Source organism: Equus asinus, chromosome 2 (genome assembly GCF_041296235.1).
Source record: "Equus asinus isolate D_3611 breed Donkey chromosome 2, EquAss-T2T_v2, whole genome shotgun sequence".
Classification (NCBI taxonomy): Eukaryota; Metazoa; Chordata; class Mammalia; order Perissodactyla; family Equidae; genus Equus; species Equus asinus.
Window position 1 is genome coordinate 117,580,639 of NC_091791.1, and position 20,574 is coordinate 117,601,212.

The 20,574-nt window shown below is 33.2% G+C and overlaps 1 protein-coding gene across 10 annotated transcripts in view; it reads right to left on the reverse strand.

The window, feature by feature from the left end:
* UBE3A (ubiquitin protein ligase E3A) overlaps positions 1–20,574 on the reverse strand; it is a 95,342-nt gene that overhangs the window by 13,198 nt on the left and 61,570 nt on the right. For all 10 annotated transcript variants that reach the window (XM_014844401.3, XM_044763317.2, XM_014844403.3 and 7 more), the window contains 6 exons: positions 18,569–19,815; positions 10,256–10,400; positions 7,004–7,209; positions 6,204–6,368; positions 4,922–5,077; positions 4,750–4,823 (listed from right to left, as the gene is read on the reverse strand). In XM_014844401.3, coding sequence (XP_014699887.1) covers positions 4,750–4,823; positions 4,922–5,077; positions 6,204–6,368; positions 7,004–7,209; positions 10,256–10,400; positions 18,569–19,815 — 1,993 coding nt within the window. The remainder of the gene's footprint in view (positions 1–4,749; positions 4,824–4,921; positions 5,078–6,203; positions 6,369–7,003; positions 7,210–10,255; positions 10,401–18,568; positions 19,816–20,574) is intronic.

A 20,574-nucleotide genomic window follows, 5' to 3' on the forward strand; every position in this document is an offset into this window, starting at 1 on the left:
CCATTCATGATAAAACTCTCAGCAAAAGAGTATAGAGGGGAACCTCCTTGAATGTGTAGAGCACTAACTACACTAACATCAAGCATAATGGTTAAAGAATGAATGCTTTCTCCTAAATTTGGAACAAGGCAAGGTTTTCACTTTTACTACCCTTATTCAGCATAATGCTAAAAGTTCTAGCCAGCATAAGAAAGGAAAAAAGAAAGACAAGGCATACAAATTTAAAAGGAAGAGATGCAACTGTCCCTATTTACAGATAACATGATTGCCTACAGAGAAAACTCCAGTAAGTCTACAAAAAAACTTCTAAAATAAGGTGAGTTCAACAAGGTCTGAGGATATAAGATCATGTAAAAATCAATCACATTTCTATACACTAACAAGAAACGTGGAAACTGAAAATAAAAATAAAATACCATTTATAATCACTCCAAAGAAAATCATATCCTTAGGTATAAATCAAACAAAACAAGAATAGGATCTGTATGCCAAAAATTACAAAATGCTGATGAAAGAAATCAAAGAAGATCTAAATAGAGAGCATTACTGTGTTCATAGATTACAAGGGTCAACATAGTAAAAATGTCAATTCTCCTCAATTCGATCTTAGTGTAATTCCTATCAAAACCTCAGCAAGGATTTTGTGGACACAGACAAGGTGAATATAAAATCTATATAGAAAAGCAAAGAGTAGCTAAAATAATTTGGAAAAGAAACTTTTCTTTTAAAATGGGAGTAAGCACTCTATCCGATGTTAATACTTATCACATACCTATGGCAATAAAGACATTGTGATACTGGCAGAAGGATGGACAGGCACACAGATCAATGTAAGGACAGAGAGAATTCAGAAATAAATTCACACAAACATTACCAACTTATTTTTGATAAAAGGGCAAAAAACAGCAAGGGAAAGATAGTCTTTTCAATAAGTTATATGGGAACAACCAGATAGCCATTGGCAAAAAAAGTGAATTTTGACTTGAACTTCTCATATCATACAAAAGTTAACTCAAAATGGGCCACAGATTTCAAAGTAAAATGTAAAACTATGAAATTTTAGGGAAAAAAACAGAAGAAAATCTTCAGGGCCTATGGCTAGGTCAAGAGTTTCAGATTTGATATCAAACGTATGATCTAAAAAAGAAAAATCAGAGTTCATCAAATTTAAAAACTTGCTATGCAAAAGACTCTGTTAAGAAGATAAAAGACTAGCTATAGAGTGGGCAAAAATATTTGCAAACCATATACCTCATAAAGGACTAGACTATATAAAGAACTCCAAATTCAACAGTAAAAAAACAGACATTTCAACAAAAACAATATACAGATGGCAAATAAGTACATGAAAAGATACTCCACATAACTGCTATCAGGGTAATTCTAATTAAACCACAACAAGATATCACAGCATATCTAACAGAACGGATAAATGGATAAAATTAACAATTTCGGCACCACCAAATGTGGCAATGATGGGGAGAAACAATCACTCATCTATCACACAGGGAAATGTAAAATGGCATAGCAACTCTGGAAAGTAGTTTTGGCAGTTTCTTAAAAAACTAAACAAGCACTTATATGACCTAGTGATTGCACTCTTGGGTATTTATCCCAGAGAAAAAAAAACTCATGTTCACATAAAAATGTGTGCCTAAATGTTCATAGCAGCTTTATACTTAATAAGCAAAAACTGACAACTACCCAAGTGTCCTTCAACAGTTGAATGGTTAAACCAACTGTGGTACATCCATATCGTGGGATATTACACAGCAAGAAAAAGGAACAAACTGTCGGTATATGCAACAACTTTGATGGATTTCAAGCTGGGGGGTGTGAGTGTGGCTATAAAGGAATAATACAACAGAGGCTTCTGATGACAAAAAAGTTCTGTACTTTGATTATGGTAGTGGTTATGCAAATATATACATGTGATAAAGTGCACAGAACTATACACACGTGAAAAACTGATGAAATTTATGATCTACAGATTGTATCAATATCAATTTCCTGATCTTGATATTGTGCTATAGTTATGTAAGATGTTACCATTGTGAGAAAATGAATGAAGGGTACACTGGACCAACCTGTACTTAAAAAAATATTCCATTATAATTATTTCAAAATAAAATTTAAAAAAATAAACCAAAATCTTCCCAAAAGAAATCTCTAGGCCCAGATATCTCACCGGTGAATTCAATCAAATATTTAAGAAAAATATAATATCAATCTTACACAAATACTTCTGAAAATAAAGCAGGGTACTTTTTTGAACTCATTATATATAGCAAAACCTGATAAATGTGTACAAGAAAAAGAAATTACAGGTCAGTATTCCTCATGAATACACATAAAAACATTCTTAACAAAATGTTAGCAAAACAAATAGAACGATATATTTATAAACTAACAGACTACAGCTAAGTTAGGCTTATCTAGGAATGGTAGCCTGATATAACATTGAAAAATTCAATGGAATTAATCACATTAACTGGGGGTGAGAGGGATGGACGGATCAAATCTGAATCTGATCAAGCCTGTGAAACAGAAACTAGCAGTTAAAATTGCAGTTCCTGCCTCTCACCCCAAAAATGTAGACAGCATTTGAAAAGACATCTCTAAGTCTCCTAGCAGTCAAACAAATGAAGTCAGGGGGCCAGCTTCGCGGGCGAGTGGTTAAGTTCGCGCGCTCCACTGCGGTGGCCCAGGGTTCAGATCCTGGGCGCAGACATGGCACCGCTCGTCAGGCCATGTTGAGGCAGCGTCCCACAACCCACAACTAGAAGGACGTACAACTAAGATACACAACTGTGTACAGGGGGGTTTGGGGAGATAAAGCAGGAAAAAAACCCAAAAAGATTGGCAACAGTTGTTAGCCCAGGTGCCAATCTAAAGAAGAAAAAAAAACCAAAAAAACCAAATGAAGTCAGGGAGAGCTTTATCAGCAACTGGAAAACACATACACAAAAATCTGCATGTGACTCAACATTTTCACACTGTTTTTATCAATGCTAAACTTTTATTTAAAAGTACAAACGTTCATGTTTTAAATATAGGGTTATTTTTTTAATAATTTATTTTCATTTTATTATTGGTAAAAGTTTTAGTAGAACTATATTTTTATAATATTTAAAACTAAAATCAATTTTTCTAGTGGTGCTTTATATACTACTAAACGTTAGACTGCTAATTTTTAGTTGAAATGTATTAAACAGTTTTAAAGTTTTTCATTTCATTTTAATGAATTGTGAATATTTTATATGAAATAAATACCAACCAAATTATCAATATTGCCATTTTTCCCTGGTATTATAATCACTATTCTGAGTCTTAAACTTCCTACTAGCTGAAGACTCTATTTAATGAATTAATATTTTCATATTTATGTTGACAAAACTAAGAAGCTGAAATTTGTTTAAAAGTGTTTTAGAATATCATTAACTGTGAGAATGAGCTGGAAGCTACTATATCCCTGTCATTTCACATAGTGCTTATTAGCTTGCCCTTCAAACCATGTATTCACATGTTATCTTAAAATACGTATCATGTAGGAATTACCTTATTATATAACCTAGAAATAAAATTAAGACATTTATTTAAAAAATAGTTTTTCCATAAAAGAACAGCACAAGATAGTTTGAACTATTCTCAAAGAAACATTAAGATGCTACAAAGTCCTATTTGTGATCAATAATATCACTAATGGAGATACTACCCGGATCCTCTTTGTGACTCACAAGTGAGGTTTTTCCTATCATGTTATCTCAACCCTTTTATGGGTTGCCCTTGAAACTTCAAGTAAGTAGCAGAACAGTGGTTGCTAAGAGTAAATAAGTTCATGACTGCTGCTGGAAATGAATGGTGTACTAAAAAGAGGAGATACTAGCAATCTCCTATGAACCAGGATGAAGAACAATATAAACAGAACAAAAGAAAATAATGTAACATAAATAATATGAAATAACATATTGTTTATTTCTAGATACAGTTAGTATTTTCTGGTGTTCACATACTTTAGTCTTAGAGCAATAACCTTCAGAGACAACCTCCAAGAAGTTATTTGTTTGCATGCCTTCTCACCTCACACCTCTAGCTGGTGCCAAAAGGGCATCTTTGTCCCCTTTTATCAATCTCAGCAGGGGAGGAGGAAGTCTATGTCTTTCAGGATTGGATACACAGTACAGAAAAAGAGAGAGTACAGTAGGCAAGGGCATCTGTTTGGAACCAGGTAAGACTGGGAATCTCTGCCTCTTTCTGTGACAATCTGGGGCTCAGTGTCTTCATGTGTCAAAGACAAATACTAATATGTATCTTGGCATATTATCATATGCATTAAATAAAAGAAAGTAACATTTTACAGAAAAGGCACTTCATTTAGGGTAGGTCAGTAACAGTTCACAAACAGAGTTCAAAAGAAAGGAGAAATACTCAAATGTGGTAGTTCTATTTTCATCATCTTCTAACTAGCAGTAAACACACTGTAATCAAAATCTCTAAGAATATCAGATAATTTATACCCCAAATGCAGAAGAAAACGTGACTTACATAAAGCATTTCTTTCAGGAAATAAATCACAAGATTAACAATGAAAAGTGGTGATTATATTACAAAAGCGCTTCTAATTTTATAGCCTAAGAATTTGTGAGTTTGCTTATTTTGGAAATAACACCTAGAGACAAAGGTCTAAAGAATAAACCTCACACCCCCGTTTGTGAATTAAATCTTTCTTTTAAGAATTAATCACCTCACCTAATCAGAACCGAGTCCCTGGTATAGCCACCATCGTATTCTGTCGTTTCTTCTAGTGCTTGGAAATCTAGATTCTGCAAATTCAAGCAAATATGTTTTAACATCTTCTATACCACACCATTACAAACAATAAATCCATACATGATACTTTCGCAGACACTTGCTTTCTTACCCGGCTTCCACATATAAGCAATTCAATTTCCTCTGGCCTGAATAAGTACTTTAAGGGAGATTCATTGGTTACCATATGAAAACCTCTCCGGAAAGCCTTGAACTGTTTTTCTACCGATTTATTGAGAATGTAGTCAGAATAGAGATTGACAAATTCCTGCAGAAAACATTAACCACAAGAACTTCTTATAATATGCTATACAAACAAAACACAACAAGCTACTAGGCTGCACAGCTTTTTTGTTTTTATTTTCCAAAAGAAAATACATTCAAGAATATTTTCAACAATTTAAACTTTACACACACAAAGGAAAATACCTTTAACAATTTCACAGGTCTCTGCAATAGCCAACATTAAACTGTAAAAAGGCCATGTAGATAAATTAATAATACATATAATCAATAATACAATATCAATTTTAATATCGGATTAAAGACTGAATATAAAAGCTGGGCTTCAACACAATTTTGAGGTTCTCTCAACTTGGTGTGCAAACACAGAGACATCTAAACCACATATACATCTATTTATAAAAGCTAACATTTTTAATAGAACGCAATGTACTGGATTTGAGTAAACCAGGAAGTCTCATGTTTTCTATTCTAGAATATTTGGGAAGCTGCCTGCTATATCCAGTTCAACAAAAATGTTGGTGTTTTACTTGATACATAAGCTATTTTACCAAATCATAAAAGGAAAATGTACTTCAGTGAGTACAATATTTTATCAAAAATTATATTAATGTAAACATGTTTTTCGAAGGCTTATTATATACTTATCATAATTTTCCTGTTATGCTCTGGGTTATTCCTCTCTCTTTCCAGATGCATACTTTTTGAGTCAATAGAAAACACAAATCTGACTTAAAGAATATTTTTCAGAAGTGGATTTAAGTCACTTATATATGTGTGTACATTAAATGCAATTATTTGTTCGGTGATAAGGATCTTAATCATGAGATCTCTATTTCCCTCCCCTTTACAGCCTAATATGAGAAACATCAGGCTTCTTGCTTTATATTACAGCCACACTGAGTTATTCACTATCTCCTACTCCTGTCCTCTTTGTCCAAAAAGGGTTTAGTGCCCAACTATGTGCTCTCACGTAAGCTTATACCCAACAGAAAACAGTGGCTACTTCATTTACAGGAACTTGGTTACTTGATTCCTGGGTCTTTGTATGGACTATATTAGATACTTTCCTTAGAAATTACAAGCATATATGCTTTGAAATTTTGTTAATAAAGCAACAAATACAATGACAATATAAAAACATATATTACCTTCCTGTTTTCATTTGTAATCGGAATTTTATCACCATTTTCCTTTAGATCATACATCATTGGATTACCAAAAAGATCTGTCTGAGATATCTGGAAAGTGATCATCATATCATCTTCCACATTCCCTTCATACTCCAATAAATCTTTTAAACTCTGATATAGAACCTAACAACCAGAAATGGAAAATTACGGCTACTATAGAACTACAAAATACAATAGTCTGTATCACTCTTCTTGGAAGAAAAAAAAATTTGACAATAAAGAATTAAAGCATACATAGTATCCCCCTCTTGTTCCCTAAACAGTTTACAATATAGAAACTAAAGAAAGATTATCAGTCATTGGTGAGGTACCACTCTCTGCTGAGAAACCCTACACTACCAGTTTAGCAATGGATTTCACACTGTGCTCTATGAGAATCTCAGAGGTGTCTCACGCTTAGGGAGGGGCTGAGGAGAGAAACAGATACACTAACTGTAGCCACCAAGCCCCTTACCCAGGGCAGCTCTGATTTCACCCGGCATTCTCACATGATTTCAATAAAAAACAAACAAAATATTTTTTAAAAACACTTTCTACAGCATCAATCTTACAAAACCTGTTTGCTGATAGCAATACATATAAAATTTCCCCTTTGAGTTTTTAAGTTTTAGGGTACTTAAGACAGATTAAAACAATCGTATCTTACTAGGTATAAATATTAACAAATATTCCAAATGAAAACTTCAAATTTTCTTAAACTAGATTTTTGCTTTTAAATAAAATCTGAAAGATCGAATAAAAATATGACGAAGACTTACAGGGTGAGAGTCTCCCAAGTCACGAAAAGTTCCTTTTTTCCCCATTAGCTTCCTGTAGACAACCATGGGAAAATGTACATCCAGTATACAGTTATTGTAAATAGCCAGACCCAGTACTATGCCAATCAGAGTGAACTGACCCTCAGTTTCAAAAGAGGATGGATTAAACCAAAACAATTTTGTAGATTCATCATATGTGAACATACCTATAAGAAATGATTTTTAAAAATACAATTAATTTTATATTGTATTAAAGACTGATGAACAATACAATATAAATGTAATTATATATGTAAACTTATATGTACTAGGTGTACAAAATTTTTATTCTCTATTACATCAGCACTTGAGAAACCAAAGTTGAAATATATGATTGTTATAAATTGTGACAAATGGTAGTATACCATTTTAAGAAGCCAAGGAAACAAGGTAATAAGCAATTTTGGTGGCATTTTCCAAGAAGTTAGGGTAAATGTTCATTAGATTCAAGTTCTCTAATCTCCTACTAACACAAATGAAAAGTTAATTTGCACTCACACTTTATCTACTGAATGGGTGAAAATAAACGCAAAAAAGGAAAAAAGCTATCATAATTTGAAAATGTTTCACTTATAAAAACATACTTGATCCACAGACACTGTTTTAAAAAACAATTTTGAATTTCATTAAGGAAAAGCTTGTTTTAATTTTTTCAAAATTGTACAACGGGGGCCGGCGCGATGGCACAGCGGTTAAGCGTGCACATTCTGCTTTGGCGGCCTGGGGTTCACCGGTTCGGATGCCAGGTGGGGACATGGCACTGCTTGGCAAGCCATGCTGTGGTAGGCGTCCCCCATATAAAGTAGAGGAAGATGGGCACAGATGTTAGCTCAGGGCCAGTCTTCCTCAGCAAAGAAAAGAGGATTGGCAGCAGATGTTAGCTCAGAGCTAATCTTCCTCAAAACAAACAAAAAAAAACAAAATTGTACAATTTCCCGTCAAGTTTTTCTAACACCTTTCCAACAAAGCCAGATAAAACCAAGTACATAAACTTAGATTATGTCCAAAACCCAAAGCTACTTAATATACACATTAATTGTGAGCCAATAAGTAAAACAAAAGTAGTTTGTATTTGTAGTCTTTTTTCAGTTTCACATGGTTTTCACTATTCAAAACCCAAACTTGGGAGACCTTTTTTACATCACTCATTTTAAAATAAGAATCTTTGGTTTTACCTACCTGAATAACCATTACTACGGCAAAATTATCTTTTTCCCTTTAGATGAACATCTTAGGAAAAAGTTAAGTCATATTTTAATTGAATTTACAACTTTTCTCCCTTTACTAAAATGTTTTTCAGTTGCTACTGTGAAACTGAATGAAAATATTTAAAGAATTAGGTCTGAAAAAGGGGGAAATTTCCAATAGAACAAACTTTAAAACTCAATAGAGCACATGAATAAATTAATTTTTAATATTATTTAAAGCTTTAAAAATGTTTCTTCGTTTTCACATTTAGTTTAAGTTAAATAAAAAGGAACTTTAAAATGTCCCCTTGATCATAAGAGCATAAATCAAGTTATTTTTTTCTAATGCAATTTAATGCTCATAAAATAACAGTTTGAAAATTGTCCAATTCGTACATCAATTTCACAGTTTAGATCTGAACTCTTTTACAGGTCTAAGTTATAACATCCACTGAAGTGCTAAAAACTTCATTTAGTTACAAATGCGGCATTAATAGGGTCAAGAATACTAAAAACTAATTATAATTAATAAATGTGATGAAATCTCACAAATGTATATCCTTGTCTCAAGAGCAATAAACTACAAATTAATCAGAATATAAATTACACAAGTCACTACTCTCATCTCTGTACATGAAAGATAAGAGTTTTGAAGTCCAAGGAGATTTCATTTTTGGCACATTTTTTCAGGTCCCTCAAAGAAAAGCACCTTAAAGTGTGGCTCTTCTAAAATATTCCCGTTTGATATTTCTACCGCCATCATTTCAATAACCTTACTATCAAGTAGAACTATTTAATATATGCTTTTTCTTAAATGTATTTCTACAGATAAGCATACTTTACAGCTAATGTTTAACATTTCTAAGCACATCAGAACCTAGAGCTAAGGTTTACCAAACTTATGAAGCTTATAAATTTTCTATCTCAAAAAAAGCATGGTTTTGTGTGTCTTGGTTTATTTGAACAAATTACATACTAATGACATAGCCTTCTGATTATTAAGAAACATTAGCTAGAATACAGATATTATGTCATGATCTCAAAATATCTACTGCCATTTACATGTAAATGTACATATATGACTAAGAATAATAACAAAGTCGATTCAATGTACATAATGAGCATCAAAAGGCTAACACAGCTCAATTTTCAAGCTTAATGGAAACGATCTGCATTATTCTATGCCATGTATTCACAATTCTGATGGTATCTTTAGTGGAATCCTTTTCCTACAACTGTCATGCATTCAAGTTTAAAAGTAAGCAAACCCAGTAACCAAGTGGTTATACTGTAGAAACTGAATCAGTTCAGAATTACGCAGTTAGTACACTATCCAAGAAGCTGTCATATTTTCTGTGTTCTATTTTGCCTACTTTGTCTATCACTTTGTCCATCAGTACAACTCAAATCCTTCACTTTCAGACTGACACATGTAGATCAGTCTTTCCTAAACTGGGTTCAATGAAAACTCTTTTGGGTTGCAAATATTATTAGGTGCAGGGTGGAAAAAGGGTTCTGGAGTTCAAAAAGTTTGTGAAAACATTACAATATTCAGCACCAAGAAATCCTGTAGCAAATAAACCTAATTAATTTGATACCAGCCAGTGTTACCAAATTTTGAGCCTGAGATACTCGTGAGACATTCTCAACATTCTTTAGACCATTTTTCTATGAAATTCTTGTTTCAGAAATGCTGTGAGTTTGACGTTTTAGACTAAAAAAAGCAAAGAAACCCGTCAATTGTTCTAATGAACCATTTTAAAGTATTTTCAATTTCATTTACCTAAAAGATAATTTCCTATATTAAAATATTTCGCTAAGTAATTTAAAAAAGAACTTGAATAAATGAGCGATACAAATCAGTCCCAAAAACTCACAACAAATTGTCATTATCTGTGATTCTAGGTAATCCATACCAAAACCTTCTTCTGCTGCTCTTCATAACGGGGAATATTTATACATCTAGGTAAACAAATTCTTAATTCAAAAAGATATGACACCATGATCACATCACTAAAATATTTACCAATATCTGGATTGAAGATTTCTTCCACAACCAGCTGAAAAAATTCTTTGGAAACACCTCCCTCATCAACTCCTTGCTCTCCTTCAAATTCCACATACAACTGTTTCTTCAAGTCTGCAGGATTTTCCATAGCGATCATCTCTAGCTAGTGAGTGAAAAGATAAAGTGAAAACAAGATGACTACGAGTATTAGGATGAAAACAGAATAAAAATAAGGAGAAGCAAAATAAAAACAAGGAGTAGGGTTAGGGACCCAATAAAAGATAGTGACTTTTGGGATTTTTTAAAATGGAAACAGGAAACAAACTGGTAAAAAGCCAATATAGGCAAAGATCCAGTCTCACAGATGATGGAAAAATGAGAGAGAAAAGAAATAGAATTGTAAAAGAGTTTCTTTCTCAGTACTGCTTTGTTATGATATTAATATATAGTAGAAAATCAGAATTAGATTTGCTGTTAATTGTGTATGACAAACCTGGACTGTAAGGTTGGGACATGGAAAGAAGTCAAGACAGCAAAATACCTAAGTAACTATTCAAAGTAAATCATTTCAGCAAAAACAATGGAGTATGGAAGTGAGACTTCAAAACTGTTCATTCACTAGCAGTTCTTCGTGTTTATTAGAACAGAAACTCAAGAATTAAGTCTTAATATCAATTAAGTCATAAATAAAATAATTTTACTAAGAAACATACACTGGCTAAACAGGGAAGTAGTTCATGGTCTCATAATAGCACTTAGTTGAAACTGCCACTTTTTAATGGATTAGAACTCATATCCACTTCTTTTGAAAAGAGATGAGACACACGCTTGCTCATATCCTTAGCTTTAACTTCTTAGTAACAGTTATCAAACCCTAGTATCTAGCATTTCTTCAGCTATAAATCTTTACCAAATGCTTTTTTGTTATCTATAGAATAATGAATATAGTGATTAACCTTAGTTGTTATGAAATTAATCATAAAATCAACACTTGATTCTAATGTGAAATATTTATACTGCAACTATTTTGTTCTATGTATCTGAAACTTACTAACAACATGTCTAATAGATCATTCATCTTATTTGTTAAATTCACATTAAATGCCTTCTGGATGATAAAATAAAAAAATTGCCAAAACAGAATAGTTAGGGGTGTTTAGGTTATTGCAACTATTCCAACTAGAATTTTAAAAGTAGTTTTAAGCAACACAAACATCATTGGAATAAGTGCACTATAGTCCTAAAGTGATTAGTTCCAGTTGGTAATTTATTTCAAGCAACAGAATATAAAAATTCTGAGGACTAAATTAAAATTAACATCCTAGCTCAACTGTGATTTAACATCAGGCCAACATTCCATATTGCCATGGAACCCATTCCTAGTTTCCTTCTCCCAGTTCCTACCTGCCTAGGTGTTAAAGGAATGTTAAGTCACTATTTATATATGCTCTTAGAACACAAAGACAAACCTGCTTCTATCAGGTATAATGTAGTCCAAAGTGAAAAAAAATGATTATCTGATATTTAGATTATGCTTCCTATAGCTCCTCCTTATTAACATTCATAAGTGAGAGCTGACTCTGTATCAATGTGACTGATAAACCTTTTAAAGGATTTGGTGGAGAGTTTCTACAGGATTCAGAGGCCCTATGTTCTAGACTTAGCTCCACCTGAGATACTTCATATGCCAAGTGAAGTAAATTTATCTTCATTCTTAATAAAATATTATCTGTCCATTCCCAACAATCTCCACTCTCCCCTCCCCACCTTGAGTGCCAAAACAATTTAATGCAATATGTTCTATCATGATAACTGGAAACATATAACTTACCTCTCTTTGCTTTAGTTTCATCGTTAAAAGGAGAATAACATATCAATAAATAATATACATGAAGTGTTTAGATGAATTCCCCATACAACAATGCCTTATAAGTACTAACACTTTTTATTGTTACTTTTATTTTATTGGTTCTAAAATTTTTTTCAAGCTTGCCTGAAAACCTACCATCCCAGATATTACAGAACAAAAATATTCGAGTAATAATACAACAATAATACATAGCACTTATGTGCCAGGGCACTATTCTAAGCACTTTAAATAGATGAACTCATTTAATTTTCACAACAACCTTATTAGGTCGGTAATATTATTTATAGATGGAGACCCTAAAGTAATAACAATCTCAATAACATGTTCAAGTCAGAGTTAGTAAATGGTAGAACAGAGATTCTAATCCAAGAAGCAAGCTCTTAACTACTATGCTTTACAGCCCTCTCCTCAATGACTAGCAGTAATCTTTTTTAAAATACAGTGATTTTTATTTTCTTCTTTATGCTTTTCTTTTTCATTTTTTTACTATATACATTACCTTCAGGATCAGTATATTCAAAAGTAAATATGCAAAAAGAATACTTCGAAAAATAGGTGGCAAGTGAATTCTGCCAATGAAAATTTACCATTATCTATTTTAGATTAACATTCTCAGATATACATTAAGTGATTCTGTAAAATATTGCATTATTTATGTATACATGGGTAGCCTACCTTTTAAAAAAATTTACTTTTAATTGTTGTAACATACATAGTAAAATTTAGCAATAATCATTTTGATGAAGGCCATTATTAAGTAAGGAGCTGCATTTATTTTTATTTTTCTTAAAAACAACCACTTCCAACCCAGTGTTCCATCAGAGAATCATTTCAGAATTAAACTATAAAGGTATATCCCTTTATGTGATTGATACATACCATTTAAGACTGAATTTTTAAAATCAAAAGCTGTCTTGAATGCAGTAGGATATTTGGAAATTGGAAGAATTTGTCAGTGAACATTCTGAAAAGGAGAATTTGTGTGCATACTTGAATTGAATTCATTTAGTATAAAGACCAGGATTTTTATATACAGGTGTTCTTAAAGTAGGGTATATTTTGTATTAATTTAATATGGAGACTAGCAAAAGACAGATAACTGGGGAAAAAAACAAACAATAAGACTGGATGTAATGACATCTACCTCTTCCTTATATGACTTCCTCTTCTTACTAAGACTCTTGATTTCATCACTGTTGGATAAAACGATTCTCAATTTCTGAACTTTTAATTGGCCATGATGATGAAATCCTAGAGAGATCATTTTTAAAAAATTGACCTGATATCAGAGTATTCCCAGAATATCTAGGTAGGATGACATCTCAATACAAAAATATCAATACTTGCCAGATTTACAAGAGTCAAAAAGAAAACTCCATCCTTTAAAATCTTATAGTATTCTGGACTATTACTCATGTCAAATCCATCCTTATCGATAGTTGAAAAAGAATTCTTTAATGATATGAATATTGAAGTTGATGTAGTAGCATTCAGATAAAACAGACCTAATACTTAAGAATACCTAAGATCCCTAAGAATGGCTGGCTTAAACTATTTCAGTTAACTTATTAGACTCTACAGTGAAGCACTTCGCTAGTGAGTACATTTAAACTACTGACTAGAATGGGATTTCTACATTATTCAGATATATTTAATTTTTTCATTTCTCAATAAACAGAGGAAGGAATGGTTTTTATGCCTTAAATATAAACCTTACATGTTTGCGTAAGGCCAAATCACATAATCACATCTGCCTGTGAGATCAGGAACTCTGAGTTCTACTTCCAATTCTGCCGTTAATTTCTGCAGGCCAGTATCTGAGTTTCATTTTCCTCACAGAAAATAATACTAAGGAGTTTAACAAGCTCGTTTTAAATTATCATACGGTGCTGAGAATCTATGCACATCTACTTCATTCTCTTATTCTACTTTGACAACATAAATCAGGCACGAAGTTCTTCATTTCAATCAGAACAAATCATAAGAAACAATAAAGGTATTGCATTAAGCACAATGTAGTGAATGAATAAGATATAATTAACCATATCCAGGGCAGCACAGAATAATCTTATTCCTAAAGCACTGTAGGTCAGCTGATAAATAAAAGAAGTGTTGTTTCAATAATAACTAAGTGTGTTTTCCAATAAAAATAGTGGGGCCTGGTTTAGATAGTGCTGTTAGAGCCTCCCCAAAAACAGGCAAGTGATTCTGAGAGGATTGAGGAGAACTCTGCAGTAGGAGTGCTCTTCGTTTGTACCTACCACCTTTATCTTTATCTGTTCTAGTTCATATTTTTGGACTTTCCTATCCAATTCTACATCTCAGCCATTCCTTTTCGTCTTTACATCTCTACTCAAAATTCTGGGGCTCCCTGACTAATCTAAACTAAACTAAGTCTCACACCACCATCAAGCCCTATTCTAAGCCTGCTATCCTCAACATCCTCTTAAAGCCTGAAAGTTTCCTAAATACGTACTTGTAGATAAAAATGGCCTCAATAAATATGTATACATAAACTGTATCAACAGCCATCTTACCAAACACTGGTTTACAGTTTGGCTTTATCAGAATATTTGGGGGTATTACCGGAATTATAGATTACTAGGCTCCACACCAGACCTCCTAATCTGAACCTCTAGAGGGTAGAACCTTGGCTTTTTTCCCATTCAAGATATTAAGGCAGTTTGGGGCACTTTATAGATGGCAATATTGTCTTCTTCCATGATACTCATACTCCCAATCTCCTAACATAAAAGTAATCTAAAAAAAATTTTTTATACTCTTCCCTTGAGAATGCTTTGTCTAAGAAAAATGACAAATTATCTATTTTTAAAAGAACATACAAATAGATAAATGTTATTAGTAAAATAATGTAAAAACTCCATCACATTAGGATTGTTTTCATTCAAATGGAAGCAGAGTTTTGAATTCATGTTTATCACTGTACTGTTTTCTAAGGAATAACAACAAAAAAAAGATGAAAATAAGTCCTAGGGGGAAATATTCCAGTACCTTAATGGTGTGGGAGTAGTTCTTAAATAATTCTGAGATACCTGTTTGTGGAAAGACAACTTATATTTTGTATTTCATTGATTCTGAAATTCATTTTTGCTTTGACATTTAAACATCTCTGAAATCAGGATATACCATACAACCGATAGCATCTGACAACTAATTAGCAGCATTTTTTCTTTTTCAGTAGTAATAAAATAATAGCATGTCCTATGATCAACGGTATCTTAGATTCAATAAAAAACTGTACATAGTAATTCTTCTGCTGTCATCAAGGACAGTTCCTCTAAAAACTCAAGCTAGGAAACAATTTGCTAGTCTCAGTTGAACATACTTTTCTTTTAAAAAACCCTCTAATTACTAATTAAGTTACTACCCCTCTTTCTTCCTCTAAGCTAGTCAGTCTTAGAACTAATAAGTGAAAAATAAGACCCAAGAGAAAACATACTCAAGAGTGTCATATATGTAGTATTTTCTGGGCCTCATTTATAAACTAATGAGTTGAACTTCAAGGCTCCTTTCAGCTCTTAAAGTTTAGGATCCTACAATCTTAATTATATAATTATTAATATTGAGCTCGCGACAAAGTTTCTCATTCCATCTTCTCTTCCTGACCCCACTCTGTAGTTGAAAATTAGCACGTCATAAGAAGCAGTCAATAGGTTTATTTTGGTTGTCAAATTGTGATATAAAAGGAAGAATAAGGCTTAAAAAAAGCAAAGCAGATCCTTGAGGAATAAGGTATGGAAAATACATCAGTACTTTTGAGAGTTTGTTCACCTGAGAAGATGACCTTAAACTACTTTTTGTTGTAAACCGTCTGCTTTTTGTTACTAAAATACTGTAACAATAATAACTATCACCTACTACGAATATTTCCCCCAAAATAGGTAGATTATCAATTTGACTTCCAAGACCTATTTTAATGCTTATTTTTCTAACATTTTCACATTGTGTTATTAAACAAAAAAAAGAAAGAAAAGGAAGAAGAATGTTAAGAGTAAGTTAAGAGTAAAATCTGCTTAGTGTGAGCATTTAGAGCCCCTAACAAGTTTCTCAGTGGTCACCATTCATCTTTTATCTCTACTGCTTAACAAAGTGCCTCACTCACAGATTTCTGAAGTGAACTTCTTTTGTGAACTATAATATTCAAGTACAGATATTACCTAGTGAATCCTGATATATAATAGGTCAAATCATCATTTTGTTTTGATATAACTAAGCAGAACTCACTAAAACAATAATTTGCTAGCAGAATTAAAAAGCTCACAGTTAATTTGACATTAACACATGCTTAAAGGAAGTCCTCATAAATGAAAATGGCTAATTGTCTCCTCAAAATCCTAGATAGATAATTTTAAAAGTAAAGTAAGTAGAGGTCAGTCTCGAGGCTGAGTGGTTAACGTCCCGCATGCTCCGCTTCAGCAGCCCAGGTTCACGAGTTTGGATCCAGGGTGCAGACCTACTCCACTCATCAGCCATGCTGTGCAGGCATCCCACAAACACAATAGAGGAAAACTGGCACATATGTTAGCTCAGGGCTAATCTTCCTCAAGCAAAAAATAAAAACAGGAAGATTAGCAAGGGATGTTAGCCTAAGGCAAATCTTTCTCACCAAATAAATAAATAAATAAAGTATACAACAAGTACCTAAATTTTTCTTGGTTCTTAACCTTGCTTTATGGTGGGATGGGAGGGGTGGGAAATAAAGCTAGGCAGATTTCTGAGCAGAAGGCAGATACGGAAGGTGGACTTTTTTATTTTCCTCAACGCCGGATTGAATTTTACAGAGAGTAATTTCATTGCTTTTAAAGGCTAGTCATAGCTTTTGCTGGAAGCAAACGAAAGGATCCCAACTCAAGAAGCCAAACATAAAATGTGTAAGTTTTGGGATTTGTAGCTCTGCTCTAACAATAGAAAATCATAGATAGACCTCAATGTGCATTCCATAAAACCTCACTCACATCCTTATCTGATACTTTACCATTCTGTTAAACTATGTAAAATAAGTTGCTGGCTGCCTGATGATCAGTTATTAAGTATATTAATTATTCATGTAGCTCAAAACTATGTAAGTAAAATAAAAAGGGCACCAGAAAGCAAGCAATGATTACTCCAAGCAGTTAATACCCATTTCTGTCTGTTGAAAAACTGCCTGAGTTGCTTAAATAATGCAGAACCTTTCTTCAACAGAATAAACATATTTGGTAATTTTAAACACCAGTAACAAAGAAAAGAGGCACAGAACCTTTGCAACTTTTAAATTTCCGAGATGTCAAGCAACTTTTTCCACTGGTGTAGTTTTATGAATTCTCAGACACAGACAAATCATTCTAAAACTAAAACATATTTTAAAATAAATATCACTATTTCCTAATAGTCTGTGTCATGGGATCTTATCCTTTATTAGTACAGAAAGTTGACCATATCTTAATTTTAGTTGATAATAAATTTTACTTGAAGTTGATGAAAAGAAACCAGCAATGACGGGGATATCTAACAGTATGAATACAATAAAACTCTGTCATAAAGCACCCTCTGACAAACGAAAATTTTGGTACAAAGTGATCAGCAATTGCTTTCTGTCTTCTAGCCAGGCCTGCATTCTTGAATGGGAGCACTAAAATTCTTATTTCCTTGGAGGGAAGGAATGAACACAAGGCAAGCTATCTGGAGAAACAGGAAGTTAGAAGGCGGGTTTGTGTTCCCAGTATTCTCCCAGCTCAATCTCCCTGGACTGGGTTGATGAAACAGGTACCATTAATCCTGGAAGATTAACTCCTACAAGATTCCTGGAATAGTTGCTGTTTTCCCTAAAATTCCAATCAACTAAGACCCAGAGTAGTCTATATGGGTATTTAAGCAGAAACAAACTACCACAATCAGGCAGTGTCATACAGGAACATTTTGAGTGACCTTGAAGGAACTCCTACTAGCAGCATGCACCAACCTCCCCAGGTCACTTCATCGACTTCACAATGATGCAACTCTAAATTTTACATGATGGAATTTTTGGACACCATTTATTTTATGGTATGCTTTTATTGTACCATTTCTCCCATTTAAGACTTGACATTTTATTATTAGGCATTTCCATCTTCCCCTTGTTCCTGTGCTCTGGTCTTTTCCTAACGTCCACTTCTCTTCTGAATGGAAAAGGTTTTGGGGTTAGTTGAAAAGAGAGTGGAAAATTTATTCTTTTTCAAAGAGAGTGATCATTATACAAGACAACCAGTACTCTGAGGAACACATTACAAACCTGGAAAGGAACAAGAAAAGTATAATACTTATATTTACAATAAAAAAAAGTCCATGTGTTCCTATGCTATATACCATATTTTTTTTTTTTTCAGAGTCACTTATAAAATGAATTCACTGAACTGTACCACAATCTCCCCATCATTAGGTATTTGATCTAGTACTAATTTTTAAACAGTAGCCCAACTTACCCGGACAAGTGCATCATCTATGATATGGTCACGTCTGACTTTGAGTCTCAAATACGGATTCAACTGCTGTCCTTGAACTAAGCTGTAGAGAACAGTGATTCTTCGTTCACTGTACATGCGAATTCTATTGTCATAATATAATCCCAAATTCTTTGTGACAGCATTCAATATAAAGGGACATGTCATAAAAGAGAATTTGTTCTCTGTTTCTACTTTGAAAAACGTATAATCTTTATCCATTTCTAGAACTTCATTCAGTGGTTCATTAATAAACTCTTCAAAAGGGATAAGTGGTTTTCGACAATCCAGAGTTTTAACACCAAGTTCAGTTTCCAGTGGGTCCACTCGAGGACCTTTCTTATTTCTTCTTTCCTCTCCCAATAGCTCCTGAAGTGTCAATTCACTGGACTCAGGGATGGGCTCTTCATCATCTTCTTCATTATGATTTGTGTCCACTTCCCCTCCCACTACATTTGCATAGTAAACCATTTTCAAGCACTTTGAAGCAGCAACAATGGCATCATCATCATTCACTAAATTTCGACTGTTAAATTCATTGCTTATGACCTTGTAAGTAATAAGTTGCTGAAACGTTTCCATCATTCGCCGAATCTGGTCTGCACTGTATTTAGACCACAGTCTAACCAGTTTTCCTTGGGCTGCAAGGGGTAGCTTACTCATTGCTTTGCAAAATAATGGCAAAGCCATTTCCAGATATTCAGGACTGTGGAGATTTCTATTCTCCATCACAATAATGAATAAATTCAGATAATTAGGATCTCGGGAGTATACATTGTGATATGTCAAGTCACATTCCACATTAGGTGATAAATATACAAGTGCATTGAGAAAGGCAGTTTCTATTTTCTCATTAGAGAGCAATCTGGTATAGACCCTTCTAATGGCCTCAATATCCACAGACACATCATCAGGGCCTAATTTTTGTAAGTTGTTATCTCCTTGTGAGCTATCACTTATCCTTGAGGAAGATGCTTCTGAATCTTCTTCCATAGCAGCAGCAGAACATGCAGCTTTTTCCTTTTCATCTTCATCTTTGTCTTCATCCTTTCCTTGAAGAGATTTCAGTTCTTCCTTGGTGTGCTGTTTGACTTTCCGAAAGCTCTGTACCAATGCCTCAGCACTAGAAAAAACTCTTCCAATAACACGGATCAAAGGAGAATAATCCTCTCTCTCTCTACATAATTCAAGAATTTCATATACTGTCTCTTCTGTTAGATAAGTCACATCTAGAAAATTAGAGAAAAAAAGAATATTTATTTTCATAATATATGTATGTTTACTTTGTTTTAGTAAGTTTTAATGAAAAGTAAAACAGCCATTTTGCACTCAATATCCTTTATGATTTACAACTTTTAAAAAGTATCTAATACTTGATTCAATAAACAAAATATGTTTACCTATTTTTTCCAATGAACTACTATCAGCAACAACCTCATCCATTCTTTCAATAATATATAGCTTTTATTACTGTTTACTCAAACACTTTTCAAAATCATGGAATATATTAACTTGCAGCTTTAACTGTAAATATGAACCAAGATATCATGTGCTGATTCATTACAATACACCTCTTACAATCTCGTGCTAAGAGCAAAAACACAGTTATTCTTCTGAGAAGTTTCTTCCTTATTTCACTACAGTCATGTGTCACTTAATAACAGAGAGAAGTTCTGAGAAATGCATGATTAGGCTATTTCATTGTTGTGTGAACATCACAGAGTGTACTTACACAAACCTACATGGTATAGCCTACTATACACCTAGGCTATTCAGTACTGATCTCACGGGACCACTGTCATATATGTGATCCTTTGTCAACTGAAATGTTAGTTATGTGGTGCATGACTATACTCTGCACTCAAAAGACTGAGAAGGCAGGTTTAAAGATTTTCTTCAGCATCCTGTTTGGAAACAGCTCTTGTCCTACTTTTGAATGCTGTATAATAAAACCAAGTACAGTAAATTTAATGTATATTTATATTATA